Consider the following 9,711-nt stretch of genomic DNA (forward strand, 5'->3'; position numbering starts at 1 on the left):
GCGCCTTTTTTAGGGTTTCCTAAGTCCGCACAGCTTGCGGCACGTTGCGGGCCAAAGTGGCATAGTTTTGGGCCACAATTAGAAATTAGGGTTTCATCCACCGCCACTAGAGCATGGCCGCGCCTAGGGTTCATGCTAGCCAACTTGAAGTCTGTTATGAAGCTAGTCACGCACGGAGAGTGGGTTGGAAAGTTTTGGCATGCTATCACGGTAAGTGGCGTGTTTGGCATGTGCACTTGGAATGCCTGTTTGGCATATGCGTCTGGCATGCGTGTTTGGCATGTTTGGAATGACGTTAGCGTGTTGGCATGGTTTTGGGAAGCCAACTTAGTATAACAACCTCTTGACACAATTTCCACCTCTTTTAAGGCTGTGGCAGGTTTAGAGCAACCCGATTGGTCAATGAAAGTAGGGAGCCGACCAAGCATTGGCGTCTCTACCCTTTTGGTGCGCGTGGCAGGTTTAATGCGACCTGATTGGTCGATGGGGAATAGGGCCGGCAAGTATGGGCCCAGCCACAACTCATGGGAGAGTGACAGGTTTAAAGCGACCTGATTGGTCGACAAAGTAGTAAGGTCCGGTTGGGTAGCATGGGTCGTGGCCAAGTGTCGCCGACTGGCCTATGGCATGGCCACGCTTCCTTGCATGGTTGCTCCTACTCCGCGGCTCCTTTATTCTTTGCTTTCTGATTTTGGGTAGGACTTTGCACCTACTAATCCATGGCGGATCAATTGCTTAGTCTGGGATTGTTGCTACATGCACCAGTCTGGATAAATTTCACGTGAACATATTGAGTTGCTCAATAAATACGCCAATGGAGAGGTTGAACACTCATCACTTTACATGGCTCCGTTTCTTTGCAGAGTGACGGTACATTAAATGTGACGTTTTACAATTTTAACTCTGAACTAAAAACCACCATCAGCACCCACGTTCAACCAAGTTTCTGAAGTATTGGGTATAAACTCAGAACCCTTAAGTTCATTAAAATCAAAGAGTTTGCATAGAAAGTTCGTTTTAAATCACTAGTGTTCAAAACTTACAATGGGCTTCGTTTCAAATCAGAACTCAACAAACTTTGATATTTTATAAACATGAAAAGATCGCCTTTCATACAACAAACCTTAGGAAAAATAAGGAATGATATAACTTAAAGAACAAGGGAAATATATCGTAAAACATGAGCATAATTTTCAAAAACTTCAGTTTGGACAGCCTGTGTTCAAAAATTTATGTAGGATTCATTACACAATGAAAAAGATTGGTTTTTAGCTCATTTTAAATAAGAAAGGTTAAGAATATATGAAAATTATGAACTAGAACAATAAATTTGAGAAAATGTCTAAATCACTCTAGTAAAACATGTCAGTTCACTGTGTACTTGCTTCAAAAAACGTACAATTATGATATTCCACACCTCAAAGTTTACAACAAGCTTCATTATTTATCTGAGTTCATTAGTTCTTGGATTGTTTTAAAGAAGAGAAAATAATCTCACATAAAATTGATGGGAAAAAATAATAAATTCATAAACCAAGTCGAAATCAAAATGTCTAAATCACTCTAGTAAAACATGTCAGTTCACTGTGTACTTGCTTCAAAAAACGTACAAATATGATATTCCACACCTCAAAGTTCACAACAGGCTTCATTACTTATCTGAGTTCATTAGATCTTGGATTGTTTCAAAGAAGAGAAAATAATCTCACATAAAATTGATGGGAAAAAATAATAAATTCATAAACCAAGTCGAAATCCCGCTGGTAAGTCAGACAGTAAAACACTCCAGAGAAACCTACAGATTTAGCAATCTTCGCTTCAAAAATTACACATGCTTCATTTTTTATTGAAATGCATTGGTTCTTAGATCACTTAAAATAAGAGACGACAAGTATTACACTTATAAACAAAAATAATAAATTCAGAAACAAGGTCAAATTTTTCTGGAAATGTCAAATAGAAAAACGGTTATAGAAACCTACAATTTTAAGAATTCAAACTTAAAAACCATACAATCTTTATAATTTTCCAAAATTCTTGAGTGTTGGCTCATTCGAAAGTATATATTGATGTCCCTCTTTTACATAAAAATTACAACCAACAATAATGGTTACATGAACTAGGTGAGAAGTTAGCCCGAAAACATGACATAAAATTATTTCAGAAATCCCTGAATTACTTTAAATTGAGTTTCAAGAGGAAGTAGAGATCGATTTCAATAAAATCAGTGTATTAATGGATAATTTTATTATAAGAAATATAGTTAAGCATCAGATTATAAGAGATGTCTAACTTATTTCATGAACCTTAGAATCAAAATCAAGAAGAACAATTATGAATTTGTTTGAAACATCCCAAATTCATCATATATAGTATCATAGTAGTGTGAAGAAACTTCAAATTCCATTGAACATGAAATTAGATAAACAAAACCATTAAAGTCAAATCGAAAACAGTTCCGAAGAAGAATTTCCCCTACTCTTTGTGGAACAAACTATAAACTAAAACAACTAAAACAACCAAATCGAACCAAACAAGCAAACGAGCAGTACAAGCACATGCTCAAAGGTAAAAATTGATCGCTAGTAAAAATTGACTCGAACAACATTAAGAAATTAGCTTGGCATGTGATCGCTAGTAAAAATTGACCAAAGGATGGATAACCAATATGGTTTACTGATACAGGGTGTGGCTTTTGATTAAAGGGACCTAAAACTCTTTATCAGCTTTCAGCAGTACAAGCACATGCTCAAAGGTAATAAACCTAATCTTTCACTTCAAAAGCAAGACTCATGACCAACTCAGACTCTAGTCCACTCCAAAGGAATTACGAATCGTCGGGAAAGGAAAATAGGGGGTATCTGGAACTACTTTTGTTTTGCGTTAGTTGAATAAGTAATCTGATTAGAGAGATAATTGTCATTCGAGTTGTGAAACTATGATTTGCAACATGGGTAAGAGTAATAATATATCAGTATCAGTCTACCAATATAGTACTTTCTTTCTTTCTTTCAGCATTTTCCTGCATACCTATTACATCAAAAACTCTTCTTTAAGACTTCTCAGCTCCACAGAACTCCTGCTCCACGTCCATCGACAATTCTTGAATTGGATAATTTTTTGCCAACAATGTCTTTCAACTCAAATTCACTTGGGAATCTCTTCTCCTTCAATTTTGAGAAAATCTACACCCAAAGCAAACAAATGAGAGAAAGGAAAATCAATATCACATTTCATGACACAAAAATATTATTATAGTATGATAAAGTCATGACTAGTACTCGTATAGAAATCAAAAATACAAGTCAAGTAAGACTATTATGCTAACCAAAGGAACAAGTACTAGTTATCCGGGTTGTCATAAAAACAAATCAGTGTAAAATGGAGTCGAACAAACAAGCATATCCTGTTGTTTTATCGAAAAATCTCAGATAGCAAACAAGATAGTTCACTTACCAACTCATCATTGATGAGAACTTCAAAAGCTCCAGAACTTTGCAAGAAGGATTGCAAAGCATTTCCGAGAAGCCAAGCAGTTGCAATGGTTCCAAATCTATTTTGGCGCATAGCAAAGTAGAAGGCGGGCGGTGTCACAAATCCTAGACGTGGGAAAATTTGTTCACCCGCCATAACAATACCCATAACTCCTACTTGAAATACTGGCACCACTTTGCTAAGCAAACGTTTTGGAAGGGGTGCTGGATAATTCTCAAGGATAACGTCGATCCCAGGGAAAGAAGCTTCAAGCATCTTCCCCATTGTCACTGCATTTCCCCTGCCAAATCAACCGTATTATATTTTTAGATAGTAGAGAACATGAGCACATAAACAACAGACATACAATGACACTTTGAAAGATTGCAAGTTAATAAAACGGAAAGAAATAAATGGAAATATGAGATCAAATAAAGTATGCACAATGGCAAGTTATCATTCATACAAGTAAATCTATCAACAAAGTTTCCCCAATTCTCCTAGTGGTCTTTATCTCGAACAATGGGATAAAATTTGCACTCACAAAATGCACGGTGATCCAGGCTTCAGAAATCTGAAGAAGTATAATGCTGCAGTGTTAGTAAAAACTGCCTGGAACCTAATTCACTCTCCAAAGGATTTATGGAATCTTGAAATGCAAGTATTTCAAATTTGTCACCCTCTTCCATCACAAGGAAGTCAAAGATTCAACCTGGGAATGCAAGAACATCTGCATGGGATTAAATATGATAATACATAGAAATGGCACTCACATTAAAGCTTTTTCTGACAATTGGATTATCAATTCCTCCCAACCTCTGTGAATTTCATATTCTAATCCAAACATCACAGTTGCCAACTTCATAGATAAGGACACAAAAAACTGGAAACAGGAAATACACTAAAAGTGGGTCTTTTTCAAGTCTGCCTATAAGTTGCTTGCTGGAGAATTACCTAATTCCAACAACTCATATTTTGCTCGCGCTTTGCTCGAGCATTTTTAATCTAGCAGCATCACAAGCCAAATCAGTGTGGTCTTTAAATGAAAAATATGTTACATGGTTAGTTGTCATGCACAAAACTATATGGTCGATAATAAGTGCAAAAACATTTGTTAAATTAAAAACTTGCCCAGATTAACTAGATTGATCAAATGCCGGTCAGACCTTTAAATGTTTGGTTTCTGATGCTGCTAGATAAAAAATGCTCGAGCAGATTTTCCCTTTTAACCATGTCTACAAATCTCTCTCGAACGCCCCAGTCATACCTAAAGACTAAAGTCCATCTGTTAATTTGGAAGTGCATGGAAACATTCTCCCAACTAGGTGCCGACCTAACACGGATACATTTGCTGTATGCCAACCTCCCTGAAACTGCTGAGCATATCTTCTTACATTGTGATTTCGCCAAATCAGTGTGGCCTGCTGTCTCTTTTGGTCCTCAAGTCCTTATAGATTCACACCATTAAGGATTGGATTAGTGGAAATGGTTGGATCCTAATCCTAATAGTGAACAACAATGCTCAGTAATTACTACTATATGGTGCATCTGGAAAGAAACGCGTTTCATGAGAAACAGTTAATCCTTCCCAATGACTGGTATTGTCCTTACTGATTTGACAGGGGCTCCTGGCATTGGTATTGTCCTTACAGATTTGACAGGGGCTTATAAAGGTTGCAAAGTAATCCCAGGTGTGAGCAGTGACTCTGAGCAGGCAGAAAGTTTGGCTATGCTAGAGGCTGTGAAATGTGTCGGTTCCAGGGGACTGAACAGAGTTCGCTTCAGAAGTGATGCCCTGAATGTAATTTCTTATCTCAACAAAACAATAGTCATTGTTTAGCTTTATTAGGTACTTCTTCTTTCGCAAAAACTGAATATCTAAGCAGAGATTTCAATGACTTCGCGGATAAAGCAGCTAAGTATAGTAGAAGGTACAATTAACAGGTGAATGGTTGGACAATTATCCTCCCTTTATTCACCAAACTATGTAATTCATTCTACATCTCAATAAAATAATTTTCCTAGCAAAAAAAGAAGAAAACTCTACTATATTTGATCAAGTACTCGGTTCGACTAAAAGATATTATTTCACTTCAACCAAATTCAAACAAGAATAAGAGTAAAGATCCACCAATAAAAGATCTCTTGACCGTCATCATTTGCGAATTGCAACCACATATGATGAGTTCGACTAACATCATCTCCATCACCCAGTCCTTTATCAAGTTTTGGATTCCAACAAGTCCAATCAACACCAAGAATCACGCTAACAAATTCCAATCAGAATTACAGAATCTCTACCTTCTTGGATACTCTTAACTTCGAGATCAACATCGTGTCATATCACCAACAACTAAGCTTCTAAATTTTAGACAATAAAGTAACAACAGATACCCACATACACTTAAACTACCATAACCTCACAAACTAGTTCTCATAAGTCATGTTCAAGACATCTGTAAACCTATTTTTCATTCTAATGAGTAGACCTGAATTTCAATTACTTCTAACAAACATGAATTTTCATCAGCAAAATAGCCAGGTAACCAAAATCCACCCAAACTCGACCAAATCACAAAGTCAAAATAAAAAAGAAAAAGAAAGATCTAATCAAATTTATACATGCAAAAGAAGAAGAATCAAAACCTGTAAGAACATGAGGAGCAGAAGTTAATGGTTATCGTATTACCATAACCAGCCCCACCACCGATTGTCTGTTGCATTCAAAACAAGGAAAATATTCAATACAAAAATCGGAATTCAAAAATAGAAATCAGTTAAAACAAGGAGTTTTATTAAGATAAGAAACCTGAGTAGGCAAATCTAGGGTTTGCTGAATAGGAGGATATTGTTGTTGTTGGTGCTGGTGATGAATGGGTTTAGCAGGAACTGGTTTAGATGGAGGTGGTGGTGAGAAGAGATTAAGAATATCTGAACAGAAGAGGAATAGTGGTAATCCTATCAGTATCAATTGTACTCGATCCATTACTAATCAAACACCCAAGAGAGAGAGAGAGAGAGAGAGAGTTGAGGAAGAAGAAAACAGAAGAATGACGCTGTGCTGAATCAGGTACGCTGTGCCTATTAATTCTTGTGTTGTGTTCTAATGGCAAGACTACTGCCCGATAAGGGCAACTTCTAAATAAGAAAGATGAATAAGGTGGTGGTAAGGTTACGGTGGCTCCCGGAGATTCTATGTAAATCTATAAATGTGTAAGGGGATTTTTACGAGAGTAGTTTAGAGAGAGTTAACATGAATTACAAAGCGAAAATAATTGATTTTTAGAGAGTTATTGTGGTTTATAGGACTGATAATTTTTTAATAATATATCATAATCGACACGTATAAAAACACTAAATTGCATACAACTAAAATATTTTGAGACAGTGTTTTCTTATGATTATGACTAGTCCAATCAATACTAACAAATTCCAGCTAGAATTATGAAATCTCTACCCAACTCTCATTAGCCAAATATCTAGGGAATGAGCACGTTGCGTTGGATTTCAGCAGGTATAAGGATTTTACTATCATATTTGAAAACACATGGGATACCAAATACACCCAACTTTTCTGTCTTTGATAGGAGTATGAACTAATGCAGTATTTTGAACAATCAAAAGATGGAGTATGAACTAATGCAGTATTTTGAACAATCAAAAGATGCGGAAAAAATAAAAATCACACACACAAGAATTTTGTCAACGAGGAAACCGCAATAGTAGAAAAACCTCGGGATCTCGTCCATATTTGAACACCATACTATTTTAAGCCGCAACAGACACTAGCCTGACTGGATTGTAATTGAGACCGAGCCCATCCTCCAAGTGATTCAGTTACAGTCGCGCTCCTTACGTCTCTTGAACCTCGAAAGGCTCTATGCACTTGATTCCCTTAGTCGACGTCATTTATACATCCTAAGAGTTACTTCAGCCGAAGTGAAGACTTTTGATACCAATTTGCCTCTCACAGATAAGCCTATTTGATTTCCGTTTAGATGAAAGATCAAGGTGAGGAAATATTTTTGCAATAGACAAAGCTAGCAAACCTCGCAAACCAGAACACTTACACTCACTTAGATGAGAAGCCTGGATCTTTTTACCACCTCTCAAGAGCAATCTTCAAAATATCAATTAAGACTGGTTTTCTGATATCTATCTTGAGGAATTACAAAGTCTGAGACGATTATAACTTTGTGATTACTATCTATCTTGCATGAAAGAGATTACGAGAACCTGGATAACAGAAAAGCAAGATCAGGACACACCTGGCTTCACGAATCCCCAAACCAAAGTCTTTTAGTCGTTGACCTAATTATGTTTCTCATAGGAAACCTAAGTCAATAGAGGACGTCTCTAGAATCAATTAGGACACAAAGTGTCAGGGATTGATTTTCCCAGTTTAAAGAGCATCTATATTTATAGTTTTTTCCAATACCAGGGTTGCTTAGAAATCAAGCTAAGATAACTTGAAAATCAAGCAAACTATAATACTTGGAAAATAGAACAGAAGAATATGCATTTTGATCCGGTTACAGAACTGTATATAATAACCGTTCGGTTTGGCAAGTTAGCCAAAGAACTAAAATCAATTTGATATTCATTCAAACACCTAAGAGTTTAATCATGATGCACATACATAAGTGTTTAAGTGGTCAATGAAGTCTCATAAGTGTTTAAGAGAGTTCTATTAATGCTAAACATATTAAAATAAGTCTTGAGCATTTGCTAAAATATAAACTAGGACAGTTGGTAGAATGATTCACCAAACGTAAGGCTTGTTCACGAGTCAAGGTGCTACATTTCGCGAACCGGGTTCTCCAACCCTACTAGACTACCAGACTCAGTTGACAACGGTTCCTGAACCGGGTTCGCCAAATGCTAGCCTATTATATCAACTTTGAAATTCAGTTCACCAGTTCGTGAACTGTACCTAAATGAATTTACAGTTTTGCGAATTAGTTCGCCAATTCTGTTGTATTTCTGAAACTCATATATTTATGGTTTGCGAACTGGTTCGCCAACCCACCATGAGAAGAAATATCAAAAAGTTAAATGTTTCTCTCTTATGATATTTGAAACCTTACCAAGTGATAAAATCATTTGCATGGGTAATTTTCAATTGATCCACAAATTAATTCATAGAACTAATATTGTTAAGGACCGTTAAACATTTTTGCTAAATCATATTTCGAGATTTTTCACAAGACAAGCTTGACTCAAAACTTCTTCTTTGTAAATCTATTATAAGTCATACGGCATAGTCTCAACAGATAGGATGGTAAGATAATGAGAAAAATAGAATGGTTCAGTTTTCACGTATCTGATACAGAAGTTCTCCAAATGTCTTCGTCGATCTTCAGTCTCCAAGGGTGATCTATGATACTCAACTAAAAATTCTAACCTAGTCCGAGACTTGACTTAGTAGACTAGAAATCATGATATAATTTTGATCAACTAACATTGAAAACAAGCTTGAGATAGAAAAACTTATGGGTTCAACGAGCAATGCTCTAAGAATATCTTCACATATGGTTGAGTTCCAAAGATATTGTTTTTGACTTCATGAGTCATTTGAGATATTGTACATGAGTTTGCATTCATATCAGATATCATTTATGAATACTTATTTAGATAAAGATTAAGCTCTAGATTTCCTCTGTCATTTATCACATGTCTTTTTTATCAGCTCTGCGGTATCCTATATTTTTGGCCATAAGTATCCCTGAAATCTAGTGTTGTCTATCAGAGATTGCTTTCCAGCATGATTGCCACAATCTCTTGAAATATATTTCATTCATGATTTGTCTACGTTTCTTTTTTATTACATATTTCAGTCGAGGCCCAGATAAGCTTTCATGTACATATCTTACCTATCAACTAGTACCTCGCATATTTTATTATAGCTTTTATTGCTTCTTGTGGATCAGTTGGAAGCAATTTGTACTTCAGATAGTTTAAAATGTTTCTCATCAATGACTCTTCCTTGTCAGTTTGGTTTAAATTCGAACTCTAGATTTGAGTTTCGTCATTTTCTATTTCAGAAATTGTTGGTGAAAATGCGGGGGTCTAACAACCACATCCAACATTTCGTTTGGCAATCTGAGAGGAATTACTCCAATACACTTTCTAGAGAATCAACTAGACAGGCAGACTCAATCTAGGATAAAGTATATCAAAGAGTTTAATATCTCTAACTCTTAATTCAATCCACAGTCAGCAAATAGAAATTTGCGA

General features: G+C 36.1%; 1 protein-coding gene across 1 annotated transcript; it reads right to left on the reverse strand.

The window, feature by feature from the left end:
• Positions 1-2,858: 2,858 nt before the first annotated feature.
• Positions 2,859-6,690, reverse strand: LOC113310844 (selT-like protein). The gene is made up of 4 exons (XM_026559644.1): positions 6,284-6,690; positions 6,121-6,188; positions 3,457-3,775; positions 2,859-3,185 (listed from the first exon to the last, which is right to left on the reverse strand). The coding sequence occupies exons 1-4, from the start codon at positions 6,458-6,460 to the stop codon at positions 3,063-3,065; spliced, it is 687 nt and encodes a 228-aa protein (XP_026415429.1). The 5' UTR covers positions 6,461-6,690; the 3' UTR covers positions 2,859-3,062.
• Positions 6,691-9,711: the final 3,021 nt, after the last annotated feature.

This window comes from Papaver somniferum, chromosome 9, assembly GCF_003573695.1.
Source record: "Papaver somniferum cultivar HN1 chromosome 9, ASM357369v1, whole genome shotgun sequence".
Taxonomy (NCBI): domain Eukaryota; kingdom Viridiplantae; phylum Streptophyta; class Magnoliopsida; order Ranunculales; family Papaveraceae; genus Papaver; species Papaver somniferum.